At 47.9% G+C, this 22,363-nt stretch overlaps 1 protein-coding gene across 1 annotated transcript in view; it reads right to left on the bottom strand.

Annotated features, from left to right (window-relative positions):
- The window catches only part of IGF2BP1 (insulin like growth factor 2 mRNA binding protein 1), a 39,031-nt gene extending 19,671 nt beyond the window's left edge, over positions 1 to 19,360 (bottom strand). The window contains exons 1-2 of the mRNA XM_088829000.1: positions 19,186 to 19,360; positions 17,986 to 18,046 (exon numbers count right to left, since the gene is read on the bottom strand). Coding sequence (XP_088685126.1) covers positions 17,986 to 18,046; positions 19,186 to 19,360 — 236 coding nt within the window. The remainder of the gene's footprint in view (positions 1 to 17,985; positions 18,047 to 19,185) is intronic.
- Between the last annotated feature and the right edge of the window lie 3,003 nt (positions 19,361 to 22,363).

Here is a 22,363-nt window from a genome sequence, read left to right on the forward strand (position 1 = left end):
TCTAGGTTGGGAAGATCCCCTGGAGTAGGAAATAGCAACCCAGTCCAGTATTCTTACCTGGAAAATCCCAGGGACAGAGGAGCCTGGCGGGCTACAGCCCATGGGGTGGCAAAGAGTCAGACACAACTGAGAGACTGAGCACACAGGCACTCACACCAGCAGTTAGGACTCTGAGCAGCTCTCACCGTCAGAGGTCAAGAGTTCAATCCCTGGTAGGGGAGCGAAGATTCCACAAGCCTCAAGGCATGGCCAAAAAGATAAAATACTGATATTTAGAAATACATACTGAAATAGTTACAGATAAAATGTCAAGTCTAGGTTTACTTTAAAGTAACCAGGGGGAAAATTAATATAGATCAAATATGATTTGGTAATTTTTGGTGATGGGTAAATGGGGGAATTATTTAATTATCCTTTCTACTTTTCAAAATATTTTTTCCATAACATAAACTTTTTAAAAAAGATAATTCTAGCTCACCCAATTTTAATGTCATCACAGATTCAAAATTAATGAGTCTAAGCCAATGAAGTTTTATTCTTTTTCATTATTTTTATTAGCAAGAATCCAGGTCCTGGTTAGGAGCCTCATGCGGGCAGGGAGGACAGGTCTGAGGTCCAAAGGCGAGACAAGCAGATGCACAGGTAGAATGCTTTCAGAAGGGGGCCTCCCCAGACGACAGAATGCATACCTGGACAGAACACACCCCTGGGAAGTCTTTACGTCTTCAGGAGGACAGCTAAAAACTGCCTGCCCCAGGAAGTGTTCTTTTTCTAACCCCTGCAGGCAAACCACCTCCTTCCTCCTTCCACCCCCATTTCCAGAGGGTAGGATGCCACCTTCAATTATGCTAGCGACCTCCTCTTGCCCTAGTGGGAAGACTCCCTTTACATCAAGATGGAGCAAGCCAGTTGTGGGGAGAGGCAATAGTAGGTTTTGGAAAACTGTTCAGGGGCAGAATCAAATCAAGGCTTTCATCTCTCCAGAGAACTAGGATTAGGTCAGATTCTCCAGATTGGACCCTCATCTCCACCTCTCCCCGAGGCCATGGTTCTCTGACTAGCAGGCTGCATGCTCTTGAGCAAGTCAGGCCTTCAACTCTCCAGACCTCAGTTTCTCACATCACAGAAACAAGGATTAGGATTTTACTGGAGCTTGTGTTCCCAGATAGAGATCAACCGTGTTCGCCTATAGTAATGCACTTTCTTTCTTTTTTTTTTAATGTATTTAAATATTTATTTAGTTGTGGCATGCAGGATCTTCACAGTGGCATCTTTGCTGAGGAATGTGGGATCTTAGTTCCCTGATCAGGGATCAAACCCAGGCCACTCTCCATTGGGAGCATGGCGTTCTTACCACTGGATCACTAATTTTAAAAGTTCCTACACCTTTTTAATTAGAGTGATTTTCTGTGTCTTAATGGTCTACAAAAGTGGTTGTGAACCAATTTTTCCCCTGGAGATTCCTATTAGGAAATATGATAAAAGGTAAGAAAACTCTTCACCAGAAAGATGCAAACATTCTGCACACAATTTAAAGATTTCATGGGTTAATGAAATCTTTAAATGGAATCCATCCATAGCCCAAAGTTAAGACACTCTCTCACACATCCACACTTAACTTCATCCCCAGTGATACCCAAATTCACTCCAGCCTCCAGGCATCTCCTCGAAAATGTGGGAAGAAACAAGCCCAAGGCAATTAGAAAACTAAGCTTGCCTGGTGATGGGGTTGGGGTTATTATTACTTGGCTATTTTAAAAGAATGAGCAACTAAGATTTTTCACAAAGAATGAGCAACTAAGATTTTTCACACTTGCAATAACACCACGTTCTTTTCATTCTAATCAGCAGTCAAGGTCACTACCTCTTTCTTAAGGTTTCTGGTGTCCAGCTGCTGGAGTCATTCATTCCAGACTTTCCTGGCACCTGCTATGCACTGAACCTGTGTTATCCACACTGCAGTAGCCATTAGTCTAGTCACATGTGGCTACTGAGCACTTCAAATTAGCAACTGAATTTTTTCTTTAAAATAAAGGTTTTATATAATTTGACTTTTTCTTCTCTAAATTTTATGAACTCTAAATACAGATCAAATGCGTCCAATGAAAATTCATCATATGAATTGGAACAGGCTCTAACAGTAAAATAAAATACACATTGGGTTTCTAAGACTTCATGCTCATCATGATCAGTTATTCAGTCATGTCCGACTCTTTCTGAACCTGCAACCCAGCAGGCTCCTCCGTCCATGGGATTTCCCAGGCAAAGAAAACTGGAGTGGGTTGCCATTTCCTTCTCCAGGGGATCTTCCTGACCCAGGGACCAAACCTAGGTCTCCTGTATCACAGGCAGATTCTTTACTGCCAAGCCACCAGGGAAGGTAGTATCCCCCAAAATTAATAACAATAATAATAATAATAAAGTATTAAAGTAAGTTTATACAGATTGCATGCTGACAATAATCTTTGGATAAATTTTAAAAATAATTGTTGAGTTAACCATCTACACTAATTTCACTTTTTTTGAACTTCCCTGGTGGTCCAGTGGTTAAGAATCCACCTGACAATGCAGGGGACATGAGTTCGATCCCTGTCCAGGAAGATTCCTCATGCCTCAGAGCAACTAAGCCCACGAACCACAACTAGCGAGGCAGTGTTACGGACAAGAGAAGCCACCAAAATGAGAAAGCCCTCGAAAAGCAAAGACAACTCAGCACAGCCAAAAATAAACTTAATTTTTTTCACTTTTCTCTCAATGTGGCTATTAGAAAATTTACAGTTACACATGTGCCTTGCCTCACATTTCTATTGGACAGTGCAAGGCACTGTGCTACAGTACAGAGCATGGAGTGATGAGGAAGCTAGGCAAGCCTCCTGCTTTCAGCTTACAGTCCAGCAGGACACCCTATCTTGGTTAGGGATGGGAGAAGGGTACAGACAAGATTAGCTGCATTGAGGAGGTGGGCTGGGCACAGTAACCCTTCAGAAGTGGGTGATACTGTCGACTCCTCAACAAGAGAGTCCCATGCAGCTGACACCAGAGAAGAGGCACCGTCCCCCCTCCCAAAGCTGGCTCCCATCCCAGTTGCTTTGCCCAACTGAAAACTCACACATAAAAGATGTCCTAATGTGCCAACCTCTGCCCTTTCCATAAGATCACCATTGACCCAGTCCTTCCTCCCCACCCTGCCTCCTTATCCCTGTAGAGTGGAGAGGTGGAGAAAAAAATAATTGTGGAGGAAAGCTTCTGAAGGGGGCGGACCTGGCACGCTCCAAGCATGGCAGTAGCTGAGAAAGGGGGCGGGGCTGGGGAGGGGAGGAGAAGCTGGCCCAATGCCCAGGGCTCTGTGCCAGGCTGATCCAGAGGTAGGGCAGCCAGACAGGCAGGCAGCCGGGTGGGTTGACGGGCAGGGTAGGGGCTAGAAAGGAAAACACGGACCTGCTGGAAGATGCAGGACCAGGCAGAGCAGATGCCACCATCAAGGGGTCAAAGTATTGGGGGATCTGGACCGCAGGGACACCACTGAAACGTATCTCTGGTCCCTCGAACATGGTCTTTTAAGGTATGCAGCACACACACACCGTCCCATGAGCTCAGTGTGTGTTCCTGAACTAATGCTGAGGACAGGAAGCAAATTCTGGGGAGAAACTCTGGAACGAATCATAGTCCCTCTCTGGAAGGCTCTTGTACTGTGTTTAAAGTGCTCCTGGCCTGCCTGGAATCAGGGAAGAAGACGGGGATTCATTAGGCTTCTCAGATGACCAAGGACACACACACATCATTAACCCAGCAACAGGAAGCTGCAGTTGAAGAAAATCAGATTCCTACACCGAGGAAATCAGATGTAGACACTGAGGTCTAACAGAGTCCTAAACAGTCACCCTCATTTGACAGAAGAAGAAACTGAGGCACAGGAAAAGGAAAGAGACTTGGAAACTGAGGTAGGACTAGAACTCAGCTCTCCTCCCGGGCTGGTTTCTGCTCATCTCACCAAACTTCAGTTCTTTCTCTCTGACAAGAAGTGTTAACACAGCAGAAGCTTGTATAGCCCCAATGTCAGCAGCAGGAAAAATGCCCATATTCTGTATGGCTAAGTGCGTGCCAACTGGCTTTTATTGCATGCGGCTCCAATTTGGGCACAGGATTTAACTTGCAGAAGAGCTAACTGCACTATAATACGGCTGGATGATTGTCAGAGAGATCTGTTAGCAGGGAAAAAGTATAGTCACCAAATATTGTCTTGCAAAATTGCATCTTGGTTTGGGATAGGCAGGAGTTCAAAGGTGACAGGCAGTTGGGAAGGCGCTACCTGGTGTTGGAGAGCAAGCAAAAGAGAAATAAATCCTTTGCTCAATTTACTCATCTCGGAAATACATGGTTTGACTAGAGAGCCCACTTCTTTTTTTTCCCTTGCCCATCTGGGCAGTGCCAGAGGAAGCCAAAACAGAAGCTGAGACAGTGGAGCTCTTTCGAGACAAATTCCAAGTCGGCATGGGCCAACTGCCACTCCCTCCCTCCCTCTAGGCTCTCTCTGCCTAGAATCCGTGCTCTTTCACCTGAGGGCTGCCTAGAGCCAGAGCTGGCCTCCTGAGCTCTACAGTGTGAAGTGCAAGGTGTGAAGGAGCCATGCACTGAACCGAATGCACAGAGGCAAACAGGAGAGGTGCCCATTGAGCAGCGCAGCCCTGCTGGTGGAGGGAGCGACGCTGTGGTAAGAAATGAACTACTGGGGACACTGCTCACCTTCATTCTCTGGCTGGTAATGGGAAGCATTTCCAGGATCTTCCCTCAGAATCGGGGAGGCTAATACACTCTGATAGAGGGAAAGGTAAAGGGGGCTAGAAAGACCTCACAGAGAGATTGATTTAGCTTCATCCCCTCAGTGAAGATATCAGCATCTCCCAAAGAAGCTTCAAAGCCAAAAGGTCTGGCCTCAGGGGCCAGAGACCTGGCTGAGGGTGGAGCTGACACTCAGGGGAAGGCACTACCAGGGTGTGCCTCAGAAATGAAGCAAGGGGGCAGCAGGGGGGGTCCTCCCATCATGAGGGACCAGCAAGCTCTGAAGCATAGCTCCAGGCTACGATTTTGAGGAAGGGAATTAAAGAAATGGAAATTAGACCAGTCTAAAGAGAAACCTTCTTCTCTTCTTCTGCAACTCACAATTTGCACTGAGAAAGAACGACCTTGGTGTCACTCGGGTGCTTCTTGGAATTGCTAGTGTTCTGTGAAAGGATGAGAATGTATGCCAGTGGACGTTGAAAAATACAATTCACCCTGTTGGTGGGAAGGCGCTCTGGTTGTGTTCCTCCAACAGGAGGTTAACAACCTCAAGGAATTCTCTCCTCCAGCTGCCAACACAGACCTGTTGGTGGTGGAAAACTTCAGGAACTGCTGTTTCTTTCTTTCTAGTGGGTAGTGCATCAAAACAACTCTCCTCTGCCACGGACGCGCAGCCCTGAGTTCTGCCCCCGCCCTGGCGTGTGAGGGAGCCACATGCCCTCTCTGTTAAAGGCCTTTCTCCCCAGTCCCAGACTCTGCCAGGGCGTCCCCTCAGCGTCATGCGAGATGGTTCTCACCATCCTGGGCCAGGAGCAGGGGCAAGGGCTCTAAGAGCCCAAGGGACCCAGGGCGGCGAGGACAACGGGGAGCAGGCGCGGCAAGGCAAAGGAGAAAGAGGTGCCTGGGAAGGGCGGCAGCAGCTGAGGCTGGGGGAGGGCTGGCAGCAGCTGGGGGGGAGGAGGGGAGTCCTCATGAACGGGCAATTGAGAAGGGCCGAGCAGCTGAGCGGCCGGGCTGGCGTCGCCGGGCCTGTGCCCCACGTGGGCCGGCCCCTTCCCCCAGTCCCTCTCACCTCACCCGGGGGAAGCCGAGCGCTCGGCCCCCCAGCCCCGGCTGCTGGGTGGGCCGAGCTGGCAGAGCACAAGGAGGGGGACAGAGGGTGTGCCCGAGGCCCCGGCGGTCTAGAACGTTCTGCCGCCAGAACCCCCTCGGCTTCCCGACTCGCCACAGCCGGTCCCACCCGGCCCCGGGGGCCCCGGGCTATCCGCGCAGGGCCCGGAGGGGGAGGGGACGGCCGCCGGGGGCTGCCGGGTGGGGGTGGGGACCAGGACTTTGCCCTTTGTCTCTCTCTCTAGAGCCACCGGCCGAAACCCGACCCCATCGGCGAGCCAGGCAGCCAGCGAGGGGCAGGCTCCCCCTCTGGGGTCCTTTAGTAAATCCAGACCCGACCTCCCTGTGGTCAGGGCTGTGACTGAGGTGGTCCTGTGGGGGAGGGGGCTTCCCGCCTGCAAACAGGCCTGCAAGCATTTAAGTGGGAACCGGTTGGGGGTAGGGGGCTGGAAGTGGGGCCGCAGAAGCAGGAGGGGAGAAAATGGCCCGGGAGGCGGCATTCCTTAGAGACCTCGGCTGGGCTGTGGGAGGAGGCAGGACCCGGGCCGGGAGGCCTCCCACTGAGAAGGCAGGAACTGAGGCCTGGGAGTGGGGTGGGCTGGGGGCGCGGAACCAAGAGGCCTTCCGGGCCTCGAGAAAAAAAGACCTCCTCCCTGGGCGTTCTGGGAGCCACTATAGAAAATTTATAATCAGAGTCACACCTCCACGCAGAGTAGGGCATTTGTCTGGGGGTGCGAATGACATTCTTTTGTCCGCCCTCTTGGGGTGTCATCAGTTAATGATAGTCTTATATTAATAACTCACGTTTACACAGTACTTTAGCAAAGAGACGGACACAACTGAGCCACTAACACTTTAGGGTTTACAATCCACACTCTCCTGTGAGCCTAGAACACAAGAGGTTGATTTGAGCCTCTAGACCACAGAATATTGAGAATATTTTTATTTTTCATTCTACAGCTCAGAAACAGGCTCAGAGGTTAAGTGCCTAGTCCCAAGTGGACACCAGCCCACCACGGGTCACCACACCATGAAGCCTGCTCCTGCTCATCAAGGTTCTCGTTCCTCAAAAACACGTATGAGCTATGAATTATGATTCTGTAGGCTTTGTAACAAAGGTTAACTCTTTGTCCTTTCCTGCTAGGAGGCAGGGTGGGAGGGGAAGCCACTTGGGCCCTGCCCTTCCCCCCAGCCTCCCATTTTCCCTAGGTTTGAACCTAAACAAAAGGAAAAGGGAAAGAAAAAAAAAATCAGCCCAAAGCTCCAGCCCTGGCACCTCCAAGAATGCCAAAGGATGGAAGCTCTTAGAACTCAAAATACATACATACCCAGTTTATTTTCCAGGTTTAGGAGATGGGGAGGTTTCAGATGGCAGGAGGCCCAAGAAGATACTGACCCCAGATCCCAAAGTGTACCCACATCTGGCCAAAGGGCAAGCTGAGATGGACATCTGAATCCTAAACCACTCAAGTCCTTCTCCAATTCATTCAGCTCCCTTTCCGTAGGTTTTTCATTAAGAGAAGAATTCCCATTTCCTATCACAGCTGCCCAGACACAGGGAGAACATTCTTAGTTTTCTTCAAGCAGTCAAGATTGCCTGAAAATCCCAATGAGAAGAAAACACAATGCAAAGCAGGTATAAAACATCTAGAGTTAGGAGGCTCAGAACACAAGAAAAATTAATGTCAGGCATGTTTTTATTTGCTAACCTTATGCTCTCCCTCAAAAAACATTCAACTTCTCTTAAAGGATCAGCTGCTCCCACCTTCTAAGAGAGCTCAGCCTTGAAGGTACAAAGGTCTGAGTTTGAATCCCAGCACTTCAAGGTACAACCTTGGCTAAGCTACCATAACCACTCAGAGGGTCATTCATTCTGTGGAATGAAGACTAATGCCTGCAAGGTTCTTAGAAGTCAATGTAGGAACAATGCCTACATCTGAGTAGATACTCAATAAATACTTATTGCAAAAGGCACTCATCTTTTGACCTACAGCACAAAGAAGGTGCCTGGAGGAGGGCTCTGCTCTCCCCACTAGGATACCACCACTCTCTTCCAGAAGAGGTATCACCCCACAAACATCTCGCTGCCTGCCCACGGTTTTCTCCCGAATCCACTCCTACTTTTCCTGCCCATCCTCCGAAATACAGCTTACACTCACTCAAAGCCTACCTCCTGCTAGTTCCTGAGGTTGTGTGCCTCCCACTGCAGTCTCTTGGCTTCTGTGGTCCCACAGCTTTTCTTGGATCTAAAGTGAAAATGCTGAGGGGCAGGAATGTTATCTTGCACCTTTTTTTGTGCAGCTCCTTCTCCCTATGTCTCCATTCCCTGCCCTGAAAAAGACCAAATAATGCTAGATAAAAACCAATAAATAAGCAAATGTTTAATTCAGGAGAAGGGTCGAGCAAACACTCCCATTTTATATAAAATGGGGAGGCAACCACCATGTAAGAAAATCAAAACCGATGATGCAAATATGGCTGGAGGGAGGGAGGAATGGGGTGTTACTGTTTATGGAGTACAGAGTTTCAATCTGCAAGATGAAAGGATTTCTAGAGATAAGTGGAGAGGATGGCTGCACACCAATGTGAATATTCTTAGTACACCTGAACTGTACACTTAAAAATGGTCAATTTTATGCTCTATATATTTTACTTCATGAAATTATTTTAATTATTGCTTACTAATTTTAATTTTTAATATAAAATTTATTTTTTTTAGTTTAAAATTAAGTTTTTTACTATGCCACACAGCTTATCAAAAAAAAAAAAAACAAGGATAGAGGAGGAAACCTAAAAGCTCCAGGAGAAAAATTATCTGATAAAGTGTATTTCCTTGCAGCTCCACACTAAAGACTAAGGTCTGTCTTTTTATTACATCCTGTTCTTTCTATTTCTTGTACCTGGCAGAGGGCATGTCAATAGCAGAGTCTGAATAGATAAAAATAAGTGCATGCATGCATACATGCATGAATAGAGGTACCAAGTTTTGGAGCAATATGCAAACTATCAGATGTCTAGTTAAATATTTTCTTACATGATTTAGTTGTAAATATGTATTTTTAAAATTACACCCCACTTCATCCCGTAAAATGGCTGATGATTGAGTGGCAAGACCCCCTTACACTCAGACTAAAGTGGCTGACCGTGTGGTGTCAGAGAGGAACTTAGGCCTAGACAGGCATTATTCTTCTTATAGTTAGAAGTTCAGGGAATTCCCTAGGGGTCCAGTGGTTAAGATTCTACACTTTCAATGTATAGGGCAGGTGTTCCATCCCTGGTTAAGGAACTAAGATCCCACACACCATGGGGCACAGCCAAAAAAACAGAAGTTTAAAGGAAACTACCCAAGATGGTCAGGGGCAAGGGTTAGAAAGTGAAATAAAGATGATCTGAGAGGTCTGTGAGGTTGTGAGGTTTGTGAAATCATTTTATTCCCCCTCCTGCCTCCCACAGCTTATTTTGGACTTATATCATTCCAGCCTATTCTAAAAAGTCAGCAGAAGCAGCTTTGAATCAAATGGTAATAAACATTGGGAGGAAACCCCTCTATTTAAAATGAAACTTCAGCCAGCTAGATTTTCCCTTCTTCCACATTAAATAAAAAGTTGCTGGAATGGACACTCCAGAAAAGAAGTGAAAAGATTATTCTTCTGAACCCTGCTGTCTCCCCAACCAACATCTAATTTACATCCAGTCCTCACTCAGAACAGACTGGCTGCAGCCACCAACAGCCACGTCTGTGAAGGATCGTCTTTGCCCTTTAATTTAGGGTTCCGTCTCCAAATCCTGCCAAGGCAACTGCTCTCTATTACAGTTGGACTTCTCCTCCCAAGCAACTTAGAGACCTGGAGGAGGAAGTGGCATAAATGTCTAATTCTGAATAGATAGCCCCAACAAGTTTATTCCACCCAACAGCCCCCACTTTAGTTCCTGTCTCCCCTCATTTTCTCCTACTCAAGAGTACCTAATGGAAAGTTGACAAGCCCCAAGCAATCCCAAATGCCACTCCAGAAAAGAGGCAACACACATCATTCCACATAAACTAATTGTAAAACCCTTTATAGTAACTGATTAAAGTCACAAGCCTGTTAAATGGTCAAAAACCACATCCGGATTGAAAGCCCTACCCCTCCCCACCCCACTAAGAGAAGATTCCATCCTCACTCTCTGGACTGAGACGTGGAAAGGGGCTCTAAGTCGGTGGGTAGGTATGTTTGTCCCTTTTGAGCAGAAAGGGCTGAAGAAAGGAAGAGGACATGAAGCTGGGTCCAGAGTACACCTTTGGAGACTACTTCCAGACCAGGGAAAAACACTGAGACCACCACCGCTTTGCCATCTAAGACGGCACAGGGAGGGGAGCCATGGATGAAGTCACTACCTCTGAATCCAAGGGACCCCCAACTCCTGAATGCCTCCTTTGTTAGCTTAAGTAAGAGCAGAACTTCAAGACAAACATGCCCATCTCCTACCAGGTAGGGGAAGCTGCTTATTTCTTCCTTCCTCAGACCTTCTAGAGGATGTAAGGGTCCCCTTCACCTGAAATTCTCACAGCACCTACCTCATCTGCAGAATCAGGGGAGTTCTCTCACCAGTTTCCCTACCCTCAAGCACCTTTGAGAGTGGCACCAGGGTAAAATTTCAGTGAGGAACCTGGTCCAGGCTGAGGATCAACAATAGAAAATATGCTCTATTCTAAAAGGATGGTTAAGAGACAATGGTAGGGCCCCTATCTAGGGGTTCTTGGCAGTTGCCCTGATGAGCTTCACCTCTATTTCCCAAAAGGTGGCCTTTCCTTTTAGCACACAGGTTATCAAAAGCATCCTACACACAAATCCCCTTCAATATACCTACCCATCATTGTTCCACATAAAATGCACACCATATTCACAGAAGTGGACTTGATCATCCTACCTACTGCCTTAGGAAAATAGCCCAATGGTTACACCCAGTCCAAACACAGGAGGCACAAGTCCATATCGAAAACAAAGAATAGGAATAGCTAATGTGTGGGAGCACCAGTTTACAGTTAAGGTCATGGTGGCTCAAGGAGATTAATTAACTTTTCCAGTTTCCCAGTCATTGCCTGACTCCAAAACTCTTCGGAGATCTCTGGAGACACCTGGAAAGGTGTCCACACTCCTGTAGGACTGAGTGAGGGACCTAGGGAAGGTCATGAAACTCTGACCTAATAGTGCTTCCTCTCTCCTTGAGCCCCAAGAATTCTGAAAATGATTGCTGTCCTCCCTGCTCCTGTTGCCAAAGAACTCAGACTCCATAAACAATCTTTACACAAAACAATCTTTTAAAAATTTCTAAATTCTCTCGTTTCTCCTCTTAAAGATTCTAACTATATCCAATTAACTAAATTAAACCATCCAATCAAACTTCACTCAGACTTAACATTTTCCATTCCAAGTGGCCAAAACATCTGGATGAAAAACTAATTTTTTAACTGAAACTAACTCAAAATGAGTAAAAATGAAGCCTTCCTTAACCCACTTTTCCTAAAGAAATGTTGAAAGGATTGACTAACATCCACAAAACAGATATGCTGTAGAGTTAAAGAGAAAATGAAAAGGGACCCTTCACTTCTGTCTCCTCTCTAACAGAGATCTCCACAACCTCCCCCCCAAACTATGAACAAAGTTCCCACCCATCCTGACCGGTCGCTTATATATGCCTTTAGCCACCAAAATGCCACTTGTCTAATAAATCAGACTTGTCCTTAGGGGTTTTGAAAATATCCGGACAATCTAGTGAAAAATTCTTTTTTTACTCTTCCAGTTATTTGCTCTGTATTTCATACAAAAGCAGTTTACTGGTGGCTCACCATGCTCTCTGCCACACGACCAGAACATCAGATCCTGGAAGCCTGGACTTCTGCACTAGGACTGCGTTTCTGGTGGTGTTTGTTCTGTATACAGTTACATTTCAGCGTTTCGCAATCAAGTTTTCTCCAACTATATTAAAATGATGAGGTCCAGACCTACTCTTCTCCTGTGATTTACCCATAATCAACACACATCTTATTTGAGCAGTCTGCATGTAGGGTGAAAGCTTGTTCAAGCCTCTTCTTCCTCCACTCCATGCCTCTTTATTGCAAACCTACTGTCTGCAAAGGAGAGGCAGGGCTTACAAAGCTGACTCTGCTTGTTCAATACTAGGATGACCCCTTGGACCTACTAAAAAGTACAGAGCCCCCTGTGAACAAACTCCAGGTTCTTCTGCTAGAACACAGTTAACAAACCGAGGACTAGACATCTCCCTGTTTGTGCTGCCATCACAGGCGCTCTCCTGGATGATTGTTTTCCAGCCAAATCAAATCAATTACCAAAAAAGCATACATTTTGATTCCACGTTTTTTCAAGGACAGACCTTTTCTTATTTCTTTTGACAGACATTTAAAAGGTGTGGACTGGACACAGGTGGAAATAGTATGCAAATCTGACGCTAACATGGAGTCAAACACTGGTTGAGACCCTGAGAAAGATCTCCACAGCCTCACCAGTGGCCAACTGAAAGACCTGTTGTCAATCATTTACAACTAAATAAAACCCATGGTAGATCCTCTGGTTACTATTACTCCCTTTGTTATTGTTTCAGTCAGCCTTTGGGACGTGGGGACACACAGTCCATCTACTAAAGATTAAATATCATCACACTCTGTTAACTCTCCAAGGTTCTATGCCCTATGGCTAAGGACCTCAGGTCTATGGGATAGGGCAGCAACTAGAGGCACTTCCATTTTCTCTCCACCTCTCTCATCTTTTACTTTCCCCTGACCCGCTCTTTTCCTGTCTCCTCTGCCTCTTCACTCCACATTCACCCACCAGCCTTTAGCTTTTGCCTTAGAATAGAAAGGTCTTGAGACAGTGCGGGCGCTGGAAGGTCTGCACCATGGGGCCTGGGACCTCTCCCCATGTGGAAGGCCGGGAAAGCCGAGGCGAGGTTTGGGATCTGGGGGTTCCCAGGATCAAGGCGAGGCTGTGGGCCGACGCGTCGCAGCCAGGGGTCTCGGGGACCCTGGGAAAGGAAGCCCTCCTCGGAGACCCAGGCCTGCGGCTGTTCCCGGCCAGGGACTGGCTCAGAGGCAGGCGGGGGCCCCTGCGCGGAGCGGGCAGAGATTGCGAGGCCGGGGCTGGGCTGGGGCTGCGGCGGGCGGGGAAGCGGGGAAGGGTTAGGGCAGCGGGGCCGGCGCGGGCTCTCCAGGAAGCGCCTCCAGCGCCGCCTCGACTTTCTCTGCTTTTTGAAAAAGCGAAGGGAAGGCAGGCAACTCCGAAAGCAAAAATCGCCTTGCCCTGGGCTGAATCTAACACCGTCTTCTAAACCTGGTGTCTGAGAGCCCCTCTCCCGTCGGTCGCTGTACGCCTCCGGCCGCTCCTCTTTAAAAGGGAAGCGGGCAATCCACCCCAACCCCCATCTCTCTTTCTTTTTTTTCCCCGTCTGGAATTTCCAACCCAGGACTAACTCGTCTGATTTTTCCAGTCTCCCCTGCTGCTTTTTTCCTCCCCTTTTCTCTCCCAAACACTCCCATCCCAAAATCTAAGCTGCACTTTCTGGAAGGCATTAGCCACATTTTAAGAATCTTTTAAAAGGATGGGGAGCGAACAATATGGAATTTAAATTCTAACAGTTGGCAAAATGTCTGTTCTTCAAACGCGTTTGGTTCATACATTTATTCTAATGACAACATGACCAACACCAACACCACCTCACACACACACACAAATCAACACACATATAACCAATCTGTATCTCTTCATCACAAAAACCCTTAAACGTCTGCAAATAGCACTTAAGTCTCCCTCTTTTCACTTTAAACCAGATCTGAAAAAAAAAATTTAGTGTTTAAAAATTTTATACTCACAAGCCTATCTCAATGGTATCTTTGTCAACTGTTACACATTACAGAATAAATAAGCTAAAAAAAAAAACGAGGCTTAAAAGTACCCAAACACGTAAAGTATGATTCAAATGACATATATTAAGGTAATTTTAAAAGATTAGACGCTCTGAAGCTTTGAATCAAGATTCTTCCAATGGTTAACGTCATGTATTTCACCTCTAAAACATAATTACAAGAAAGAATGTTTTGCTCTTGTTCCAGCAAAGTCTATGTCATTACAATTTTACATGTGGAGCAGTTAACTATACTTTGAATAAATTAGTGATGGGAATTACAATTCTTCCACCTCTTTACGCAAAAGTTCTCCATCTGGGAAACCACTGGAGTAAAATTTCATCTACTTTGGGTTAGAAAGCCAAGGGTTCTGGAAACCTACAGCTCTTTCAAAGGACAGTCGTATACCACTGTCTTTAGGAAAGTCATCTTCAAATACTGAGCACTAAATGCTAAGTTAAAGATTTCTCTAGCAGTGAAAAAAATTAACTTGCAAACATTTACTTTCTAGGTGACAATTAAAATGGCAAGAGTGAATTGATTTCCACCTTTCCTCCAAACAGTGCAGAAAAATTAAGAATCAACTGATTTTTTTCAACTTATTTAAAACTCAAAAAAACTGCTATTACTTAAACTTTTTACTAAAAGTGTTAATTATTTCTACTTTCAACTTACTCCTTGAAGACCTGGTCAAATGTACCTTTCAGCTATAATCACTATGGCAAAAGTGCCTGCAAATACTCCCATTCTAGTACTTTTCCTCCTTTGCAGTTTTTTTTAAAAGACATTCCCTTGCTTCTCTTATAATTCATAAGAACAATTTTCCTTAAAGGCAAACCCATTCCTGAAGGCAAAAATTTTGTCTGTTTTGAATACATTCAGTGATCCAGTTATTTCTTCGGTGTCTCCACAAATCACTTAAAAATATTTGTTGCCATTCACAAGCCATCCCTTTACTGGGATTTTTAAAACAACCAACTTTTAAAAATTAAACCATAAAATCAGAATAAAGGTTGCACACATACTCTTCTGAGAGTTCTCACACTTCATTTGGCTGGAAAATCATTTTTTGTGTGTTTTTTGATAGTTAGAAATACAAGGAAAAGTGTTCAATTAGCCCACCTCATTTTAAGTCAGAGAAAACAACACTAACCTGCCTAAGAAAATCAAAGTCTTCATCTTGAACACATTTCACCTAGAGAAACGGAATACATTTTTCCTTTTTTTCTTCTTAACAACACCTTTTATTTTGATGACACCAGTTGACAGGAGGTATGCTATCTTTAGGCCACATTCCTCTAGAAAAAGTCACACAGTGGTCAATTAAACAAAACTTTAATTCCCTTTTAAGGAATTTTCTTCCAAAATACCCAAGTCTCATTAGGATGATATCCTTTTACCTTCACTACTCAAGTGTCTCAAATTTAAAAATAAATAAATACAAATGCTTTCCTCAATTGTTTCTAAAATGCTTTTGCTTTCCCTCCTTTGTCTTAACACTTGGCAGTAAATTTATATAAATTCTCAGTAAGCTGAAACTTTTGACTAAAATTCCAACACTGACTAAGAGGGTATTTGGAAAGGTGATCTCAAGATAAATTTAATGCCATTCATCTAAAAAATTCAATTTAATGTTTTCAGTTTAGTATAGTGTTCATTCTCTTGAGTTCTTAAAAAGGAACAAACTGTATTTATCAAATAGATACAAGGTTAAAACAAAATATATTAATACTTCAAAATCAGTTACTCAGAGGGAACTGCTAAAAAATATTGTATCTTTTGCTTGCTAACCCCCACCCTCTAAAAACAAAAACAAGACAAAACAAAAAACCCAAGAACTAGGTTGGGAGGTTTTTATGAATCTCTTGGAAACCTTTAAAGCCATAGTTCATTTGGAGCTGAGTACATCAAGAAGAGTTCTCTATTTTTAAGTAGTGAAAACAATATATATACATACTAGGTTGCGAGGTTTTTATGAATCTCTTGGAAATCTTTAAAGCCATAGTTCATTTGGAACTGAGTACATGAAGAAGAGTTCTCCTCTATTTTTAAGCAGTGAGAACAATATATATACATACACAAACACCCCCCCATATATATACATATATGTGCACCATTGTTCATTTTGCTTAAAATACATAGTTAATTAACTAGTTCCTGTTCTATACATCCACAAAACTGAAAAAGTCAGGAACAAACTAACTGAAGAAATACTTTTCAGACAGACTGAGAACACATACCACAACATGCTTCCTCAAAGAACACAAAATGATAGAGCAAACCGACTTCAGGAAAACAAACCCTTTTTTAAATCCTAAAACTTCAAAAATTGATTCATTCTAGAAAAATGAAGTGCCTTACCACCACTCAGAGGAACAAAACACAACTGACTCAATGTTTGTGCTCAAAAATTGTTTCAGGAAGGGGGCAGAATACACAAAAGTTTGAATATGGGTGTGGAAAGGAAGATTTTGTACCCAGTTCTCACAAACCCCACCCTTTCCCAACTCAAAGAAGCCCTCAGTAATACATTTTGGAGGGAACAAGAAGCCTAAAAATGGCTTTAAAGCAAGCAGATGGCTTAGGGGAAAAGATCCATAAAATACAGAGCACCATGAAAATTAAAATATAAATGTTTGGGGTTCCATTTCATCACATTTTGCTATTTTTCTTGCTTTTCACTTCATTCCCTTTAAAATTTAAACCATCCTTTAAAGTAAAAGGAAAAAAAATTCCACATATTTCAGAATTCCAGTTATTCTGGTTATTTCCCATCAACAAGTTTCAAACACTCAGCTTTCAGTTCAAAAATCCACTATCTTCTCAGTAAATCTACTGATGTCAGTGTACATACTTCTTATTCCCTTCTCCAGGAAATGCTTCCAAATAATAAATAATACTTTTTTTTCTTTCTTCTGATTTTATTGGTTCTTTATTCCTTAACCCTAATTGCCTTTCCAATAACAGAGTATTTCAAGCACTGGAGGTTAAATCACAAGCTCTGTAAACATACTTACAAGTCATATTGATCATCTATAGATACAGTAGTTCCATGTTACTTAAATATCTCAAGCTAAAGCACTGAACAGATTTTTCTCACATTAAACTTTGTAGATCCTCTTAACTGCCTTCAAAAAAGCACAGTGACCCACCTCCACCTTCCCACCCAGAAAAAGCCAGGGACTATCCTGAAATGCAGCAAATTTCCAGTTGAAATGAAGGGGGTAACGGATCAAAGATTTACTGGGGACTGCAACAGGAGAGAAAATTTTCCACTGTCAACACGTTTAAAGTAAGGTCTGCAGAAAGATTCTGCCCTTATACTTCCCAGCCAGAGTTCAATGAAAGATATGAACTATGAATCAGTTTTGGGGATAACATGATAGAGGTACCCCCTCTGCTAAAGAGAGGACAGGAAGGTATTGGAACAGTCTCTCTCTTACACACTTATACACACACACACACACACACCCATTCATCCAGGGAGTTCTAGACCCTCCAAAGAGCCCCAGCTCACAGCCTGAACACAAAGCTCTCACCCCAGATGGTCCCCTTGTAACAATGGACTGAAGGAGTGGGGGTGGGGGGCTCGGAAAGGATAGTACAGCCAAAGGGTATCTGCAAAATCCAGTTGGAAGGGGTGGACCTCTGAGGGGAGGGACTAGAGGTAGGGGTCTGTGAAAAAAAATTATGCCTTTGCCTGTTGCAGAAATATAAATAAAGCACAAGCTTTAGGGGGCAGGAACTCATTCCGCTTCCCCTAGGAAGTCAAAGGGGACCCCTCTCCCAATTCACTTAAGAATTATGGTGAGAGAAGAGTGGAAAAAACAGGCCTGCTAGAAAGTTGCTGAATGTCCATGAGTCTAAACTCTTTTAAAAAGATTTTTAGCTTCCCTACAAAAATAGCCCCACAAACCTGAACAAACACCCCAAGGTTTCTCCCCTATTGATCTTTTCCCTTTTACTTCTCCAAGTAACATCTCCTAGTCCACCCCAGCCCCAGCTTTTTTTTTTTACAAGCTGTAAACCACCCATTACAAGATCTTAGCCAATCTTCCCTCCCTGCCCCCAACATCCGGAGTTGGGGGTGGGAAGGCCAGTAAAGGGTTTCTTCCCCAGGAGACACGATGGACCCCTAAACACAGCCTCTCAGCATCCCCAAGCTGACCCCTCCCCAGAGAAGAGCTCATTCCTACCTTTGTTTTTTGGGGACGGAGTGTTCAATCTCTAGGCGTTTTCCTTGCAGCTCCACTTTCCCTACAGATTAAATTGAAAAAGACAATATGAGGGCTTGGACAGGGGGTAGGGGGCGGGAAAAGGAAGGAGAAAGACATTAGGGTGATTCAGGGGTTACTGGGATTTGAGATCTTCCTAGGAATCCAGGTAGTGGGTTCCGCAGCCGGATGTAAGAAGGTCGCTGGAGGAATGGTGGACTCTATAAATTCATTATCGTGTTTTTTGAATTTGTGTTTTGTTCTCTCACTGAAGCTAGCTGAGACGTGGACGGCTCTGGGAGCCGGATTTGGGAGATGCGAGGGCGTCCGTGTGGGCCGGCTACCTTTACAGCTCCCAGATGTGGGGAGAGGGAGCCAAGAAAGGGCTCCCCGTTTGTCCTAAAGTGTGTGGCGGGGGGTGGGGGGTGGGGTGCAGAATGAAACTTTATTTTCCTGCCTAGCCAGGGAGAAGGGCTTCGGGTGGCGGGGCGGTCACCTGTCGGGACCGGCCCGGAGGCGAGGCCCGGGGGAGCAGAGCGGGGCCCCGCGGGAGGGTCCCCGGCGGCCGCGGCGCGCGCCTCTCGGCCCAGCCTGGGTCTCGGGAAGCAGCATGGCGACCCGCCGCCGCCGCCGCGCCACCCCGCTCACGCCCCACTTTCAAATCAAAATGGCTCAAGCCCCGGGCCCTGGGCGGGAGGCGGGACCCCGCTGCTCTCCGGTCGAGCCCGAAAGCTGCAGTCCCCACGGAAACCCTGGAGATCGGGAGCCGAGCGAGGACCCTTCCCCGCCCGGAAAGGCCTAGGGCGGAGGGAGGGGAGGGAGTGCTGGGGAGGGGGGGACGTCCAGCCTCGGGCATCGAGGGCCTGACTTAGAAGGACGCCCACGCGGGGGTCGTCTTGGTGGCGAGTTCTCCCGCTCCTGCCAACGGGGGCTCCCGCCCCGTCGGTGGGGGGGTAAGGGGATCACCTCACTAAAACCTCCAGCTCTTCATCTAGGGCTGGGAGGGACCGGCGAGGGGTCAAAGGGGGAACCGAGAGGGCGTCGGAGGAGGTGGGTGGAAGTCGGTGCCCAGGCCGAGTCCCGCAGGCCGGGAGTGGAGAGGAGTTGGCGGGCAAGGGAAGAGGAGGAGCAGGTCCCCGTTGTTCAGGCGGTGCTTTCTCCGGGGAGGGGGTGGACTCTTACCCGAGAAAGTTTCGATGGCCTTCATCGCCCAGTGCTCGTCGGGGCAGTCCACGAAGGCATAGCCGGATTTGACCAAGAACTGGCCGCTGTAGGAGATCTTGTGCTCCGCAAACACTTTCTCCAAGTCCGCGGGGGTCACGCTCTCGTTGAGATTGCCGATGTACAGCTTGTTCATGGTGGCGGTCTCGGGCAGGACGCGGTCCCGGGCAAGGCCGAGCGGACGGGCGCGGGCTGCGAGCCTCCTAGGCCGAGGCGGGAGGCAGCGGCAGCAGACACAAACTTTCTTTGCACCCCACCCTTGAAGTTGTCCGGAGCCGGGGCGGGGAGGGCGGCCGGAGGGCGCGCAGAGGTCGCGGGAGAGTTCGGGGAGGCCCGGGAGAAGTGCCCGCGGCGCGCTGGGAGGCGGACGACGCGGCGCGGCTCCTTCCCTTCTGTCCGAAACCCCTCCGAGCGGGCTGGTGTGTCACGTTTCTCCGCGGCCGCCCTGGCGCCGCCTCTAAATAAAATCGACTTGAAAAAAAATGGAGCGGAAAAAAAAAAAAAAGGCAAAGCCACGTGGTGAAAGCCCCCACCCACCCTGCAGGGGAAGACCCCCGACGCCTCTGGGCCCTTGGGCCCTCCAATTCAGCCCAGCCCACCAAACTCCCACCCGGGGGGGTGGGGGTGGGCTCTCAACTCACCCCCCGGGTAAGCTGTGTCGGAGGGGGCTGCTTTCGTGTAGCTCTACTTGCCCCCTCCCCCTTGCAAGAATCTGGCCCCTAGGGAGGCGCCCCGCCCCCCCATCCCCCTACCCGGGCCCTAGCTGGGGGAGGGTGGTCCAGCCCCAAATCTCCCTCCTCTCACGAGGTTGAGTAAAATGTGCGGTTATTTTTTATTCGAGTGGTCGGGGGTTGGGGGGAGTTTGCCCACCCTACCCCAGTGAACTGCTAGCGACTGACAGGCGGGGGACGGCCGAGAGAGACAAAGAGAACGAGGACTCTGGGGTCTTCAGGAGGGGGTCGCGCGAGCCGGTGGTTTCAAAAGAAAGGCGCTTTTCCCCTAGATCTTTTGAGTGTGTGTGTGGGAGGGGGGGTCCTCGGCCTCCCCTACCCCAGCTCTAGGAGACTCCCTTGCCTCGGGGAGTCCGGGACTGAGGGGCCCCGTGAGCGCGGGACTGGGAAGCTGGAAAACACGGGGGATCGCGGCTGGAAACCAGGGATCCGCAGAAAATCGTGTTTCGGGATTCCCTCGGGAGAAAGGATGGCTCACACCCTGGGTTCAGCTGTTGAACTCTAACGTCTCCGGGTCCTGGGGGAAAGCGCGGCTCCGGCCCAAGATGACCCCGAGAGAGAGGGAGGGGTGGAGAGAAGGAAGAGGAGTGGTCGCACGAGCGGACCCGGGCTAACCGAAGGGGGAGGTCTCAGGGAGGGAGTGACAGGGTGGAGATCCGAAGGATCCCCTTCTCGCTCCCAGACGCCGGGGCAGACAGGTGGAGTCCCTCCGCCCGTCCCTCTCGTGACAGCGACGGCAGCTTTCCCAGCTCCGGGTTCGGGCCTCGGAACTTTTTTGGGGTGCAGGATTTGGATCCTGGCTGGAAGGCGGGAGAAGGGCCGAGGGCCGGGGGGGGCCGAGCGCTAAGCCCCGCCCACGTCCCCAGGTCAGGCCCGCGGGGGGAGGGGGTAATTTCCGCTCGGCGCTCGGGGAAGCGAGGGGCGGGAGCTCAGCTCCGAGGAGGGGGCGGCGGCCCCTCCCCCGCCCGCCTGGGGAGGGGGAAGCGGATCCGCCCTGGTCCCTTCCCTCGCCTTTGACCAACTCGTTCCGGATCCTCTGGCCCCGGGAGCCCGAGGGACGGACCCGACTGGGCGAGGGGCGACACGTGGGCGGTCGCACCCCGTCTCGGCGGTGGGGGAGGGGGCGGTTGGCCGCGCGTCTCGGAGTCCCGGGTGCGCGGCGCAGAGCCGGGCGTGCGGTCCACGCGCAGCCGGGATCCCAGGCCGAGGGGCGAGCGAGGCCAACGAGTTTCCAGCGGCGGGGGCTGGGACGGCGCCAGCGGGTGGTGGAGAGCGCGGCCCTGGGACCCTGGAGCCCCTTTACCCAGCGAACCAGGGCAAGAGGGGGGTGGACCCCCAATAATGCCAGAGTCTCCCCGAGCTGGGCGGAAGCTGGGGGTTTGCTCCTGGTTCTGCGAGAGGGAGAAATAATTTTGTCGGGGGCACGCGTGCTGCGAGGGCAGGTGAGGAAGGGGGTCACTCTCCCTTTCCCGGTTCCCGACCCCATTGTCTCAGTCGCCGGCGGCCCGGGCCGACTCCGCAACACGTGTTAGCTGCACCGATATGAATGCCTTGGGTTTTTTTTTTTTCCTTCTTGTTATTATTTGGTGTTTGCAGAGTCAGTGAGCCGGCTCCGACTTCGGCGCACCGCCCTTCTGGCAGACGATTTTCCACCGTTCAAAAGTCGGGAGTTAAAGGACCGCACGCTGCACCTTTGTCCCCCACCCCGTTTTCCCCGCGCACTGAAAAGCAGTGGGGTGGGGGAGGGCTTCCAACTCGGCTTCTCCATCTCCACCACCTTCCAAACCCACCCTCCAAATCCGCGTTTTGTTCTTGCCAGCCACGTGTTTGTCGAATTTTTACTTCTGTGATTTTTTTTTTCTTTCCATGAATCTACAGAAATCTGAATACTTTAAGCCATCAGTTGCTGAGTAGACAAAAAATGTTTTCTATACAAGAAGGTGGACGATATCTGCATTCCACCCCCCAATTCCTCCGACCCTACCCGTTTCAGACTCTTAATATTTGGCTCTTGACATAAACAATTTTAAACAAACCAGCGAGTTTCCACTGCCTGTCACATAGTAGGCATTCAATAAATAAATTCTCTTAAGTGAAAAACAAGCTAATACAAGCTGTAGAGCGAAGAAAATTAAGAGGAAAATTAGGAGGCTAGGGGGAAATTTTTATCTTGGCCAGAATGTGTGGGTCTGTTGCCCGGGGACTCTTCTGGGTGCTGTGTGTTTACTTTTGAAAGGGCTAAAAAATGGTCTTAGAAAGGCTGTTGTGTTCCTTGGCCTTTCCCTAAATAGGAACCCAGCTTCCTGAAATCTATTCTGTTATATTGGGGAACAAGGAAGAGGGTACTCGGCGGGGCATTCCAGGTCCCAGAAACCTTAAGTGCTGTTTCCCTCATTTAGTTTAAATCT

Source organism: Moschus berezovskii, chromosome 20 (assembly GCF_049115385.1).
Source record: "Moschus berezovskii isolate FMDL1 chromosome 20, NW_MosBer_1.0, whole genome shotgun sequence".
Lineage (NCBI taxonomy): Eukaryota > Metazoa > Chordata > Mammalia > Artiodactyla > Moschidae > Moschus > Moschus berezovskii.